Source organism: Podarcis erhardii (assembly GCF_964252035.2).
Source record: "Podarcis erhardii genome assembly, chromosome: 17".
Classification (NCBI taxonomy): Eukaryota; Metazoa; Chordata; class Lepidosauria; order Squamata; family Lacertidae; genus Podarcis; species Podarcis erhardii.
This window is the reverse complement of record NC_138515.1, coordinates 16,080,849-16,095,617: the sequence shown is the minus strand read 5'-3', so window position 1 is coordinate 16,095,617 and position 14,769 is coordinate 16,080,849. Positions and strand designations below refer to the sequence as shown.

Below are 14,769 nucleotides of genomic sequence, written 5' to 3'. Positions count from 1 at the left end.
CATTTTTGGGGGGAAGGGAGCACTGCTTTTCAGTACTGTATTTTTATTTATTCAGCTGATTTAGAGAGGGGGGTGCGCAGCTGCTACGCCCATCATGCCCCCCCCCCCCGCTTTCCAATCCCACACTTCTAGGGCTGTAAGGCACTCCAGGCTTTCCGTTTAGGGACGGGACTTTAGCCACGCTCCCCGGGCCGCCCCCGGAGCTTGCAAGGCTCGGGCTGCAGCGCCCGGCCGCGTCCGCCAGGGGTTGCGCCTCAGCCCTTTCCCTGCTCAGCCGCCAGGGCCGCCCGAGTCCCGGGCGAGGGTGGACGTCGGCGCGGCAGCAGCAGCAGCGGCTCTTCTCCGGCTCCTCCGCCCGAGGCACGGCGATCGGAGAGCGCTATGCCCCCTGGCCCCGTGCAATAGATCCCTCCCCTCCTCCCGCCTTCCCAGGGCCAGATCCCCCTCTTTTGGAACCGACTCGGCGTGCGCTTTTTCTTTTTTGTGTTTCCACCCGTCCGCAAAGCCTTGGATTTGCGGGTGCGCAAAGGAAGAAGGGAGCGCCAGGAGAAACCATCGCAGGCAGCCGCCAGCGGGCTTACAAGGTAACCCCCCCCCCGGGAGACGTGGATCGCTTTATTTTTGCGGGGGGGGGCTGCCCAACCCAACCCTTCCTCCGCTTTCCACTTGGGATCGCTTAAGATCCTTGCACCGGAATGGAAGGAGAGAGATGCGGGGGGGGGGGGACGTGCGTGGAGGAGAAAGCTGCGCATCTTGAATTGTGCAACAATGTGTGCGTGCGCGCAAACTTAGCGCGCCTCCCCCCGTTCCTCCGTTTGCAGCCAAAATGCAAGCCAGCTCCCAACTCGTTCCCCCTGGGAAGCAAGTCCCACGGCTGCTCGGTGCTGTGTGTGTGTGTTCATTTACTCCCGAGTAAGCGTTGGGTGGAGGAGTAGGTGGGTCGTGGGGCAGGAGCGGCCGCTGTGCCCCCCCCCATCCTCTCTGCATGTTTTTCACTCGGAGGTGACTTTGGAACTTTACTCGCGAGGAGAGCGTGCAGCAATGCGCCCCTCCAGTGGTGCAATTTCAATGATCCAAGGGCTGGCCATTCCCGACCTCTTCTCCCCCCCCCCCCCGCCAAAGAGCTCGTGCCTTCTGTTCCTCCCCCCCCCCCCTTCTCGGAGCGATTGCACGGTGGTTTGAATTAAGACCCTGTAGCAACAGCGAGCACAAAAAATGAAGTTCTTTCTTGCCTCGTTGCAGTCATGCGCTCGCCTCTTGCCCTTTTGGCTCCGCTGCCTTTGGTTGGAAGGAGGTTCGAGAAAATAAGTGCGCGTGGAAGAAAAAATTGCGACTTGAAGCAGATCGATATATGTGTGTGTTAAGGGGGGGGGGATCGAGCCCTTGGTGATATTTGGGGAAAAGGGGAAATAGCAACGCCTGTTGTGACTTTTGTTGTGCAATCCCATTCAACTGGTTGTTGCTTGGACTTTTTACTTTACTTTTTTTTTTGCGGCGGGGTGGGGGTGGGGGGAGAGAAACACAACCCACATGCAATTTAGTGACACAACCACATTCCACAGTTGCAGTTAAGATTCCTTTCTCCTCCGCTGGGGAAGCTGGAGATTTGTTGTCAGGGAGCTGTTCTGGGTCTTCTGTCAAACATCTGGATTTTCAGCCTCTCCCTTTATTGCATTGGAGGTGGGGGGGTGGGCAGAAAAGTTTCCTTCGCTCTTCCTTCTCTGGTTTTTCTTTTTTTAAACATTTTAAACAGCAGGCACACAGGATGCAACCACCCCCCTTTTTTATTTTCTTCCTGCACCCCATTCAAAGATTCAAACACACACACACATACCCCAGTCACCCACAGAAACAAAGGGCTTTTGTTTATCCTATTGTTTAAAAGTCAGATATCTGGAGATGAAGAGAGCAGAAAGGAGGACCCTTTTTGCGTTTTTTTAAAAAAGGAAACCCTGAGGATGGTTGGTTTTGAAAAGCTGAAGTATGCATTGAACCACATTCGGTAAGGAAGGGGAAGAAAGCAAACATATGGATTTGTGCAGGTCCGAAATCCCAAGTGGCCAAGTGTGCTGTCTGTTTATTCCCTGCTTAGGGGATTTGCCTGGTGCTTTTAAGGGAGCTCTGATTTTGCTGCCTCGAGGGGGACTGGTTATTCCAGGTTTGCTGCTTCAAAGTAGGTTGGATTTGTATTTATGGAGGGAGGGGAAAGGCGGAAACGTGAGTGTCCCCGCAAGGGTGTCTCTGTTATCTGACAAAAGGGCCAGGGAAGAAGGCCTTTTCGCAACAGCTCTTAGCCCATCGCCTCTGCACAGCCACAAGGCGGGAATCTCAAAATGGAAGCCCCCTCCCTTCGTTTCCGGGTGCGAGGGGGGGGGGAAAGGCCCAGAGCCGAAGCCCAGGGATTGGTGACCTGTTTGTCACCTCTCGGGCAAAGCTCATTACAAATGGAAGTGACACATGGTTATTATGTAAACTGGAGGCTGCAAGCGCCACAGCTGAGTCGATCCCAGGCGCCCGTTTGCATGTCAGAAAAGCAGTCCAGGAGGCTGGTTCAGCTCGACGGGTTTCCGACTAAAGCCTGGCAAATGTGGAAGGTGAGTTGCCTTGTTGTTGTTGTTCTTGCTGGGCAAGTCATGGGACTGGGCCACATCCTTTTTTTTCCAGCGAGGGCGAAACAAATAGGGCACCCAGGGACCTCTCTGTAATCATGGGTGTCCGGTGGCAATTGCTTTTAATTGCGAAAATGTGGAATTGAAAAACGAGTGGTCATTACAGGCCTTTGACTAGCCTACGCAGGAGTCTGAATTTCTCCCAGAGCGGATGTGACAAGCTGTGTCGTAATGCTATATATACATTGCAGGCGTGCAAAGCTAATTAACCCATATTAGTTCTTTCGAAAACATCATTTGCTGAGTGTTGTTGTTGTTGTTTGCTACTGCGTAATCTCACTTCTCTCTGCGCCCCTCAAAACGAAAAACTGGGGCCGGGTGGAGATTTCAACCCCCTCCCAACCGCCGCATTCAGTATTCGTAACCAACAGTTGGGTTGGCACTGATCCTGGACGGGGTTAGAAATTAGCCAGGCGCGTTTTGCGACGGGTGTGGGTGTGATGGTGACCACCTGGGGAATCTCTGGTTGGCAATTTGGGAAAGCAAAAATGTCACTTGGAGAAGGACCTGAAAGATTTTCCTTGAAGCTTGGCTTTCTTTTATTCCGGATTGTTTTATTGGATGGTGTTGTAAACTGCTCTGAGATTTGTTCTTTAAAATATAAAGTGTTATTGAAATGAAAATAATAATAATAACCCACAGCAAAAAAAAGGTGCCTAGGCATTCCATTGTGGTGACTGTAACCTGGGTTTAAGGTGCCATTTGGTGATTAGATTTTATATCTTGAGTTTTGAACACTGCTGATCCAGTGTCTTTGCATGAGTAGAGCCTTCCTCAGAAAGCAGTAATCAAACTGATCTTGCAGAGGAAGCCCAGCTACAGCTTTTTGGTCAGGATCCATGCAGCCCTGACAGCGGAGTTGGACAGAGGAACCTCACACTTGCCTGCTCAGTTCATTATCAAGCCTTCCACCAGCTTTGGTTGGTGGCCCAGCTGCACCCCTCTCTACTGTTGTCTACGCTCTGGCAACCTCAAGGTTAGATTACTGCAATGCATTATATGTAGAAGACGAAACCTCAGCTAGTGCAGAATTCAGCGGCCAGGTTGCTTGCCGGAGCAAGACGGTTTGAGCATATTACACCGATCCTGGTCCCACTGCACTGGCTGCCAATTAGATTCTGGGCCCAATTCAAAGTGCTGGTTTTGACACTTAAAGCCTTAAACGGCTCAGGACTGCAGTGCCTCAAGGACTGCCTCTCTCCATATGAGCCGACCCAGACCCTAATCTGAGGCCCTTCCTTGTGTGCCTCCTCCATGAGAGGTCTGGAAGGGTGGCAACACGAGAACAGGGCCTTTTCTGCATTGGCTCCCTGTTTGTGCAATTTTCTCTCCTGGGAAGTTTGGCTGGCACCTCTAGTTGCCGGGCAAAAGCGTTCCTCTTCAACCAAGCCTTTGGCTGATTAAATGTCTTGTGGGAGGGGAGTTTTTGCTTTTAGTCTTGTTTTTATTACCTATTTTGTGTTTTACTTTTTTTTAACTTGTGCTTTTGTGTTCTGAACCGCCCTGAGATCTATGGATGGAAGGTGGCCTGCAAATTTAATCAATGACAATAAAATAAAGCTGGAATGTGTTGGCCCAGAGTCCTTTCATTGCACCCACATTTGATGCCGCGTGTGTGCGTTGCCGGCAGTTTCTCCTGCTTTCAGTTGTGCCCATGGACCATTGAGTTAGAAATTTGCTTCCCTGTTGACCCTAGCTGCATGTTGGAGTCTGTTTCTAAAACATGCCCTACTTAACTTCAGATGATACCTCCAAAACGAACCAGTTCATGGAAAAGGGATTTAGCTCAGCAGTAGAGTGGGTTTGATCCCTGGGCAGGGTGAGTGCCAAATTTTAGCTGTAGAGGGCAGGAACTGGAGATGTTGAGTCCAGCCCTTGGGGAGATGGGAAAGTTATGTGATCTCAGCATCCCTGACTGTATCCTCATAGTAGCCCTTCAGGAAAAGCATTGGCATATCCAATATTCTGGCCTGGTATTTGCTGGGAGAACCCCAGGACGATGGCTCTGGTTAACTTCAGCATCCCATGCAGAGGCTGCCATTGGGGCATCACACGACTTTGTGTTCTCCATGGCAACCGTGTGGCTGTCTCCAATATCCATCAGTCCCACCCTTCGTGCAGGGGATATGATGGGTGGACTGCGGGCAGAGGGGTGGCAATGCCTTCCCTTGTTGGTTATACGTACAAATTTAATAAATAATACAGTGGTACCTCTGGTTGCAAACGGGATCCGTTCCGGAGGCCTGTTCGCAACATGAAAGGAACGCAACCCACAGCAGCGTGTCTGCGCACGTGCGGGTTGCGATTTGCCGCTTCTGTGCATGCGTGTGATGTCATTTTGCGCTTCTGCGCATGAGCGAGCGGCGAAACCTAGAAGTAACCCTTTCCGGTCCTTCCGGGTCGCAACCTGAAAAAACGTAACATGAAGCAAATGTAACAAGAGGTATGACTAATAATAAAATAATTTGGCATGTTTGGGCCAGAGTGTAGCCCACTGGATCTGATGAACTGGTGCCGTGTAATGCTCTGTGTGTGTGTGTCTGTATTTGTGGCACAATGTAAACTTAGGAACTCCTCGCCTATTGACATTAGGCAGATGCCTTTGCTGTTCTCTTTTGGGGCGCCTCCTTAAAACATTTTGGTTTGGGCAGGCCTATCCAGACATGTGGGACGCGGGTGGCGCTGTGGGTTAACCCATAGAGCCTAGGACTTGGCGATCAGAAGGTTGGCGGTTCGAATCCCTGTGACGGGGTGAGCTCCCGTTCTTCGGTCCCTGCTCCTGCCAACCTAGCAGTTTGAAGGCACGTCAAAGTGCAAGTAGATAAATAGGTACCGCTCCGGCGGGAAGGTAAACGGTGTTTCCGTGCACTGCTCTGGTTTGCCAGAAGCGGCTTAGTCATGCTGGCCACATGACCCGGAAGCTGTACGCCGGCTGCTTTGGCCAGTAAAGCGAGATGAGCGTCGCAACCTCAGAGTCGTTCACAACTGGGCCTAATGGTCAGGGTTCCCTTTACCTTTACCTTTTATCTGGACATGCAGTTGTTGGTTCTGTTTTAAGCTCTTTGGTTGCTGGTTTTAAGTATCTGAAAATGTTTTTAATTTTTGTCATTTTTTAAAAGGTATTTTTACTATTTCGTGTATTAGAAGTACTATTTCGCATATTAGAAGTGCTATAAAAATGCTTAATGTCCGCACATAATTAAGAAACAAATGGCACAGAGGATGATTGGGTTGACTAACTCGTCTGCCTGTTTTTTTTGTTTGTTCATCTGTAAATGCAAAGCTGGTGGAAGTGGCAGCGGCAGCAAAAAAAAATAGAATTGGTGAAGCTGGTCACAGTTGTTGCTCCCTGAATGTTGTGGACATGGGTTTCAGTGTCTGTATGCTGGTTGAGGTAACTTGTAACAAATCGATGAGCAAGGGCTTCTTTCACCTGTTCCTAGGGGAAAAGAAAAGGTGGGGGATTTTTTTTGCATTAGTGCCATTATTTCAGGGAATTAAGAATAAAGACCATCTGGACACAGTGTTAGAAATTCAGATATACAAGCTAGGTACCAAATGGCTCCTTAAACCAGGGCTGCAGTTGCCAAAACGGAACGTCTAGTTGCCATTTTGGGGCCAGATGTCAAAGTGCAAGTAGATAAATAGGTACCGCTCCGGCGGGAAGGTAAACGGCATTTCCGTGCACTGCTCTGGTTCACCAGAAGCGGCTTAGTCATGCTGGCCACATGACCCGGAAGCTGTACGCTGGCTCCCTCGGCCAATAAAGCGAAATGAGCGCCGCAACCCCAGAGTCATCCATGACTAGACCTAATGATCCGGGGTCCCTTTACCTTTTCCTTTACCATCTTGCTATGCCATCGTGGGACATCTGTTCTTGGGGCAGGGGCCCAGTAGGAATTTTCCCAATTGGCTGATGTGCTGGTGCCACTTGGGTTTCGCCTGCCGCGTAGCAAATCGCCATAATTTTGTAATGTTTGGTGGTTAGGCATTGGTTCAATGTGGAGGGTAGGGTTGGTTGTCATACCTACCCCTCCCAATGTGTGATAGAGTATTCCGTTAAAAGAATCCAGGTGCTCGCCATGCTTTTGTCCGATCCCCTTCCAGGGGTTAGGGCCACGGCAGAGCACCTGGGAGCATTTTGGGGTGAGGTTGCATCTGTGGTAGGACCAACGCTCCCCCAGTATGTTTACCCTTCCTGGAGAAGAGGAGGTTAAGGGGTGATATGATAGCCATGTTCAAATATATAAAAGGATGTCACATAGAGGAGGGAGAACGGTTGTTTTCTGCTGCTCCAGAGAAGCGGACACGGAGCAATGGTTCCAAACTACAAGAAAGAAGATTCCACCTAAACATTAGGAAGAACTTCCTGACAGTAAGAGCTGTTTGACAGTGGAATTTGCTGCCAAGGAGTGTGGTGGAGTCTCCTTCTTTGGAGGTCTTTAAGCAGAGGCTTGACAACCATATGTCAGGAGTGCTCTGATGGTGTTTCCTGCTTGGCAGGGGGTTGGACTCGATGGCCCTTGTGGTCTCTTCCAACTCTATGATTCTATGATTCTGCCTATGTCCAGTTGTCAGTGCTGCTCTGCCAGAGGTGTCGGCGCAGCTAGTCGTACCAATGCCTAAGCAAACCACTCACATTCTGTAATCAATAAAGCTGTGGCCAAAATTATGCCAATAACCTTCAACTAATATTGGTGTCAACTGTGTCTTTCTTTGGGGGGGTCTTCACACGCAACAGTTGTACAATGCTGCAACCCTGGTGTAAGTTACGTGAAGTGCTTTGAACAATTGTTCTCTATAAATATCACATATTATAATTATACAGTGGACGCTTGGGTGGCGAACGTGATCCGTGCGGGATGCACGTTCGCAACCCGCATCTGCGCACACACAGGTCACGATTCGGCGCATCTGCGCATGCGCAAAGAGCGATTTAGCACTTCTGCGCATGCGCAGCCACCGAAACCTGGAAGTAACCCGTTCCGGTACTTTCGGGTTTTGGCTGTCCGCAACCTGGAAAAACACAACCTGAAGCAGCTGTAACCCAAGGTGTGACTGTATATATTTTTAAACGAAGCTTTTAAAAATGCCAAGAATAATGCAGATACAAAACTAATACTCTAAAGCAGTGTTTCCCAACCGGTGTTCCGCGGCACACTAGTGTGCCGCGGGACGTTGGCTGGTGTGCCGTGGGAGGGAGGCGGGCGAGTCGGGCGGCGAGAGGCGGGGCGGCGGCGGCGAGCACACGCGGGGAGGGGAGCGAGCTCCCTCCCACATCCCATCGCCCCGTGCTCCGCGCTGGTGTCCGCAAGCCTTGCGCACCCGGGGGATCTCCCCCCGGGAGCGCAAGGCTTGCGGGCAGCAGCCTGCAGCGCGGAGCACGGGGCGCCCTCCAGAGGACGCCCCGTGCTCCGCGCTGGTGTCCGCAAGCCTTGCGCACCCGGGGGATCTCCCCCCGGGAGCGCAAGGCTTGCGGGCAGCAGCCTGCAGCGCGGAGCACGGGGCGCCCTCCGGAGGACGCCCCGTGCTCCACGCAGGTGTCCGCAAGCCTTGCGCACCCGGGAGATCTCCCCCCGGGAGCGCAAGCCTTGCGGGCAGCAGCCTGCAGCGCGGAGCACGGGGCGCCCTTCGGAGGCCACCCCGTGCTCCGCGCTGGTGTTGGCAAGTCTTGCGCACCGGGGGATCTCCCCCCGGGAGCGCAAGGCTTGCGGGCAGCAGCCTGCAGCGCGGAGCACGGGGCGCCCTCCAGAGGACGCCCCGTGCTCCGCGCTGGTGTTGGCCAGCCTTGCGCACCCGGGGGATCTCCCCCCGGGAGCGCAAGGCTTGCGGGCGGCAGCTGGCAGCGCGGAGCACGGGGCACCCTTCGGAGGACGCCCCGTGCTCCGCGCTGGTGTTGGCCAGCCTTGCGCACCCGGGGGATCTCCCCCCAGGAGCGCAAGGCTTGCGGGCGGCAGCTGGCAGCGCGGAGCACGGGGCGCCCTTCGGAGGACGCCCCGTGCTCCGCGCTCGTGTTGGCAAGCCTTGCGCACCCGGGGGGCGCATGGGGCGCCCTGAAACAGAGGGTTCCCCATGCTGCGGACTGTAGCCTGCCGCCGGACGCGCGGGGCGCCCTGAAGCAGAGCGCCCCTCGCGCCAGGCAGACATGGGCCAGCCCCACAAGCTCGGGGGACAGCGGGGAGGCGCAGCACCACCATCCCACTGTTCCCCGACCTGGTTTTTTTTCAAAAAAGTAGGTGCGTCCTATGGGACGGAGCGGCCTATGGGACGAAAAATACGGTAGTTACTATTTCATAATAAAGTAATTATAAAATACTTTCTTTGTGTTTATTTGATTCCTATTAAAGAGAGTTACTTTATATATAGTCAATATAGGCACAGAGTTAATTTTTTAAACATTTTCTAATGGTGGTGTGCCTCGAGATTTTTTTCATGAAACAAGTGTGCCTTTGCCCAAAAAAGGTTGGGAAACACTGCTCTAAAGAACAGGGAACCGTACAATAATATGGTATATAGGACAGTGGAAATATTTTGAATCGTTGATTTTTAAAAACGTGATTTGAAAGATCCCAAGGGAAAAGACATGATTTAGACTTTAGCCTTAAATCAGGTTTCCCATTTTGCAGTTCCTATATTTGCTGGATAAGCATGCATGCCAACTGATTGCTTTTGCATAATGGCTTGCAACTAAATACAGCCTTTAGTATAACCAAGGAGCTTAATCGTTAAACCTTTGCTCTTGCAACCAACATGCCTTTTGCAGAGCAGAATTAAGCCTGCTTAGGAAAAAGAGGCAGATTTGTTTCTGACGACCCCCTGTTCACATGCGAGGAAGCAACTTCCATTTGATGGTTGGAGCCCCACAATAGGCAAAACAGTCCTGCTTTGCGGAGGGTTGAACTAAATCAGGGGTAGGCAATCTAAGGCCCGGGGGCCGGATCCAGCCCAATCGCCTTCTCAATCCGGCCTGCAGACGGTCCAGGAATCAGCATGTTTTTACATGAGTAGAATATGTCCTTTTATTTAAAATGCATCTCTGGGTTATTTGTGGGGCCTGCCTGGAGTTTTTACATGAGTGAAACTTGTGCTTTTATTTAAAATGCATTTATGGGTTATTTGTGGGGCATAAAAATTCATTCATTTCCCCCCCAAAAATATAGTCCAGCCCATTTTCAATCCCCCCCCCAAATATAGTCCGGCCCATTTTAATTTTTTTCTCTCCAAAATATAGTCCGGCCCCCCACATGGTCCAAGAGATGGTGGACAGGCCCACGGCTGAAAAAGGTTGCTGACCCATGAACTATATCAGGGATCAGCAAACTTTTTCAGTATGGGGATGGTCCACTGTCCCTCAGACCTTGTCGGGGTGCTGGACTATATTTTGGAAGAAAAAGAAATGAACAAATTCCTATGCCCCACAAATAACCCAGAGATGCATTTTAAATAAAAGCACACATTCTACTCATGTAAAAACACGCTGATTCCCGGACCATCCGCGGGCCGGATTGAGAAGGCGAATGAGCCGGATCCAGCTCCGGGGCCTTAGTTTGCCTACACATGAACTAGATCAGTGTTTCCCAACCTTGGGCCTCCAGCTGTTTTTGGACTACAATTCCCATCATCCCTGGCTACTGGTCTTGCTAGTCAGGGATGATGGGAGTTGTAGTTCAAAAACAGCTGGAGGCCCAAGGTTGGGAAACACTGAACTAGATGATCCTGGTCGTCCACTCCAACTCTGCAAAGTATATAGACAAAGTATCAAATGGGGTGACAGTAATAATAATGCAACAAAACAACAACACCACAAACTGGCTTATAGGTGTAAAACCAAATTTACTAGAATAATAGCTAGAATAGAGATAGACTTGTAACCATTCAAGCAACAAACATACTAAGGTGCCATGAGCAAAACAAAGCCTGGAGCTACTGTAAACATGGAGTGGATAAATGTACAACTGTATCTTAACAAGCGTGTTGCGAAACCTGTAATATATCCAGACAGCAGGTCTCCTTTTGCTTAGTTGTGTTATTCTCACCAGTGTGGTGGCTTTGATTTGCCTTCCTGTGATTGATCCATGTACACGGCTTTGTGTTTCCAACTCAAGACCCATTGAAGAACATCTCATCCAGTTCAATCTTTGAAAAACAGCTTTGAGAAACTTTTTCATATTCTCCAGTGTGCTACCCTTGCCATTGTGGCGACATGGGGTTGCCATTCCGTGATTGGACTTATGCTACTTGTTGAATGGCTCATTTATCCAGTCTGTCTAACATTTATTGATTGCACATGTAACTTGTTAAGATACAGTTGTACAGTGGTACCTCGGGTTACATACGCTTCAGGTTACATACGCTTCAGGTTACAGACTCCGCTAACCCAGAAATAGTGCTTAAGTTTACGAACTTTGCTTCAGGATGAGAACAGAAATCGTGCTCCGGCAGCGCGGCGGCAGCAGGAGGCCCCATTAGCTAAAGTGGTGCTTCAGGTTAAGAACAGTTTCAGGTTAAGAACAGACCTCCAGAACGAATTAAGTACTTAACTCGAGGTACCACTGTACATTTATCCACTCTATGTTTACAGTATCTCCAGGCTTTGTTTTGCTCATGGCACCTTAGTAAGTTTGTTGCTTGAATGGTTACAAGTCTATCTCTATTCTAGCTATTATTCTAGTAAATTTGATTTTATACTTATAAGCCAGTTAGTGGTGTGGTTGTTTTGTTGCGTCCAGTCCAACTCTACAATTCTAAGATTCTAAGGCTAAGCTTCCAATCCGGGGCTGCTTTGTCTGGGAAGAAAGACCCCTCTCCAAACATGGTTAGATTTACTCCGAGCAAAATGCACAGAATTTGGCTGCAGGTGTTCAGAAACATCCAGAACAAAGAGAAAGTCGCTATTGCCTTTTAAAATGTGGCTCTTTGGGGGGGGGATGTGTGTTATTGGGTGGTTGTTTTTATTTTGATTATATATATTGTGGTTTTTATTTTGATCTTTGCTGTGAACTGCCCTGAGACATCCAGGTATAGGATGTATATAAGAGCAATCAATCAATCAATCAATCAAATAATGGAAAAAAAGGTAAAACAAGAGTACCGCACCCTGAGTGAATTGGTTAAAATGCATAAAAAAGGGATCTAAAATGTGTTGGAAATGCCAAGAAGCAGAGGGGACCTTCCTACATATGTGGTGGGGATGTAAGAAACTAAGGGATATCGGGAGAGAATGGAAAAGGATTTCTCTTTGCTCCTCCGTTTGAAGCAAAACTCCCCAGCTTGTGTCTGAGGGATCATGTTCAGATCAGGTAGACCAGTGGTTCCTAACCATTTTTTGGCCATGCCCCATCTAAGCATCTCTAAAATCCTCATCTCCCCACCCCCGTGACATATAATTCTTCTTATTCAAAAAGTGAACTCCTCTTCCTATGGAAGAAGCCTAAAAGGCCATTAACTGTTAATAACTCATTCTCAAATTGCCCCCTGAAAAATCAAATTGTCCCCCTGTGGTGTGTGCGCCCCATGTTGGGAACCACAGATGTAGACAGTGTGGGTTGGATCCCATGTTCTCTATGAATCTTTCAGAGCATCCGTTTACTCCTTATTTACTCCCAGTTGCCCTGAGTTGGAGGAAGGCACATTCTCGTTCCATCCATCACCCAGGAAAACAAGGACTACTGGCTTGTGTGTGTGTGTTGTGTACTAAAAGGCAGGGAGGTTCACCTACCCAATTTAGATGGCACTGCTGATATTGGAACCTGAATTTGCTGCCTCTCCCCTTCCTTCACTAAGTTATTTTTTAATAATAACAATAATTCACAATGTGGTGTTTGATAGACAGTAATGATTCAGTCTTTTGTAATTGTAGGCTTCAGCACATTTGTTCTACATTCAGAATTTCACTTAAGACTCCTTATATATTAAAATAGACACACTATAATATATTTTTAGAAAACAAAATCTGTCTTAATTTTTTTAAAAGCTGATTTAAAATTACAGATTTTCATCTGTAATTAAACCCCAAAAGTATTTGTTCTTTCTACAATAGCCGTGACCTTTCATGTTGAAATGTACCCTACACATAAGTAAATACTAAGATTTAAGCGAAAGAAGGGAACCATACACATTCAGGATACTGGATGTGATTTTAATTATATGTTGCTAAGTTTTTAATTCCTTATGCCCACCTGTAGATTAAAACTAGATTTTCTTTCATCTTCACGCTGCAATATCTGGTATACTATGCAGTCATTAATTCACTTTTTTAAATTAAAATTGCTGTAAATGAGACTTCTTTAGCTGTTTTTTTAGACGGATGCTACAACCACTCCTGGCTAGTTTCCAAAGAGCATATTTGAGGTTTTGGGGTGTTAATACGTCGATATAGGTTACCAGGAACTTCTGTTATAGGTTACCTATAAGATCCTTCCAAGTTAATGGGATTCCAATTCATTCCTGTTGACAAGTTCTGTTCATTTCAGTGGGACTTCTCTGACAGTGTTCCCCTGTGTTTAGCATTGTATGAGAATATTCTTAACTAAAAATAAATAAATAAATACAGAGTTCTCCTAACCTTAAGCCTTCTCCCTACACTCCCCCAAGCTCTTATGCCAAGGTATATGAAAATATTACTTAAATAATATTACCTTACTCCTTTAGCTTGTAGAGAAGCTGGGTTATGAACAAAAAGCAGTCTTTCAGTTCTAGGTGGACCAGCTCCCAGGCGCAGCGACTCTGCTGGTTGGTGGCTAGGAAACTGTTCATTCTTTGAAAGTATCGCTTGACTTTCATGGGCGAAGGAGATGGTGCCCCGTTGGCAGAGTTTGCCAGTTTTCCTCCCTGCGTTTCTTTTGCGCACGCCTCCAGCTGTTTGGTTTGCTGGTAAAGGTCGCTTTGCAAGGACTCGAGACACGTCGCGTTCCAGGCGCCGTAAGGATGGTCTTTGCCGAGAACGTTGAGGCTCTGCTGGAGAACCTCGCGGACGATGATGACGGCGCCGTCGCTCTCCAGAGCGTTGAGAGCTTTCAGAGGGAACCTGAAGTCCGTTGTCTCAGATATGCATTGCAGAGGGAATTGTCCAGCCATCCTACAGAGGTGGTTCAAGTTGGTCTGGATCATTTGGTTCCACCGGGTGTGGAGCACAGGGCATTTGGAAAGGGGGCTGGATTGGGCGAGTTTGCCGGAGAGCACCAGCACGAGACAAACGCTTAAGCCGTTCCCACCAGTAGTGAAGCCCATGATGAACCAATGGCTATAACTACCTTATCTTCCTGGAGTCTCTTTAAATATATTTCGGAACACCTATAAAAATCTGCCATCCTAAATTCATTCAACATGAGACATTTGTATTAATCATGATATGAATTTTCCCCACCATCAAGATTCCAAATGCCTTTGAGGAACATGATTTGGTTGCTTTCAGTTTCGTTCAATGAGTTTTAATTAAAATGTGAGGTTTTGTTTTGTTTTGTTTTTTACTACCTTCTTACAGAAAACTTAGGAAAGTTTCAAGTGACCGTAGCCCTTCCTAGGAGAGGAGAGAGAGAGTGCACATTTTCTTTTTCTCTTCTTTCTGTTTATAATATTTTAAATTAATTTCCAGTGCCACCTTAGAATTAGAACATAAACAAGAGTTCAGCATTAGCTCTTTCCTGAAATCTGAAGAGATTTCCCATCTCATATGTCTACATCCTTAAAAGGTCCTTATTTGTTTATTCGTTGTTTAGTTTATACTTTTATAATGCTGTTATTCAGGCAAACTGTTCCCAGTTAATGAGAACACTAAAATAACAATAAAATTAATCTTAAAATCACACTAAAGTGGTCAGTAAGACAACTGGTTAGGATAAAACCCAGAAGACTGGGAGAATAGGGAACTGTTTCCTGGCACCAAAGAGAAAGCAAAATGGTGGCAAGATGGACCTTTGATGAGTGGGATTGGCAAAAGATCACTACTGCAAAGGGTTTTTCTCTGGTTACCTTAAATGCCCTTGGATAGCTCATGGGAAAATACCTTCATTTTTTATTTCTTGACATGGGGCAGACCGAGGTGGTAACAGCTATTCCTTCAGGTACTGAGGTCTCAATTTCCTATTTTATTTTTAAAACA

At 48.1% G+C, this 14,769-nt stretch overlaps 2 protein-coding genes across 5 annotated transcripts in view; one reads left to right on the top strand and one right to left on the bottom strand.

Annotated features, from left to right (window-relative positions):
• Positions 1 to 273: 273 nt before the first annotated feature.
• The window catches only part of MOB3B (MOB kinase activator 3B), a 101,968-nt gene continuing 87,472 nt past the window's right edge, over positions 274 to 14,769 (top strand). The window contains exon 1 of one of the 4 annotated variants that reach the window (XM_081845648.1): positions 274 to 584. The gene's annotated coding sequence lies outside the window, so the exon portion shown is untranslated. Of the gene's footprint in view, positions 585 to 840; positions 932 to 2,131; positions 2,595 to 14,769 lie in introns of those variants that run through there. The other 3 variants (XM_081845645.1, XM_081845647.1, XM_081845646.1) reach the window with 3 other exon arrangements.
• Positions 5,847 to 14,346, bottom strand: IFNK (interferon kappa). Its single transcript, XM_081845656.1, has 2 exons — positions 13,307 to 14,346; positions 5,847 to 6,108 (listed from the first exon to the last, which is right to left on the bottom strand). The coding sequence occupies exon 1, from the start codon at positions 13,896 to 13,898 to the stop codon at positions 13,308 to 13,310; it is 591 nt and encodes a 196-aa protein (XP_081701782.1). The 5' UTR covers positions 13,899 to 14,346; the 3' UTR covers positions 5,847 to 6,108; position 13,307.

Excerpts from the sequence above, each read along its gene's own strand:
- IFNK (XM_081845656.1), bottom strand. The coding sequence starts at position 13,898 with ATGGGCTTCACTACTGGTGGGAACGGCTTAAGCGTTTGTCTCGTGCTG.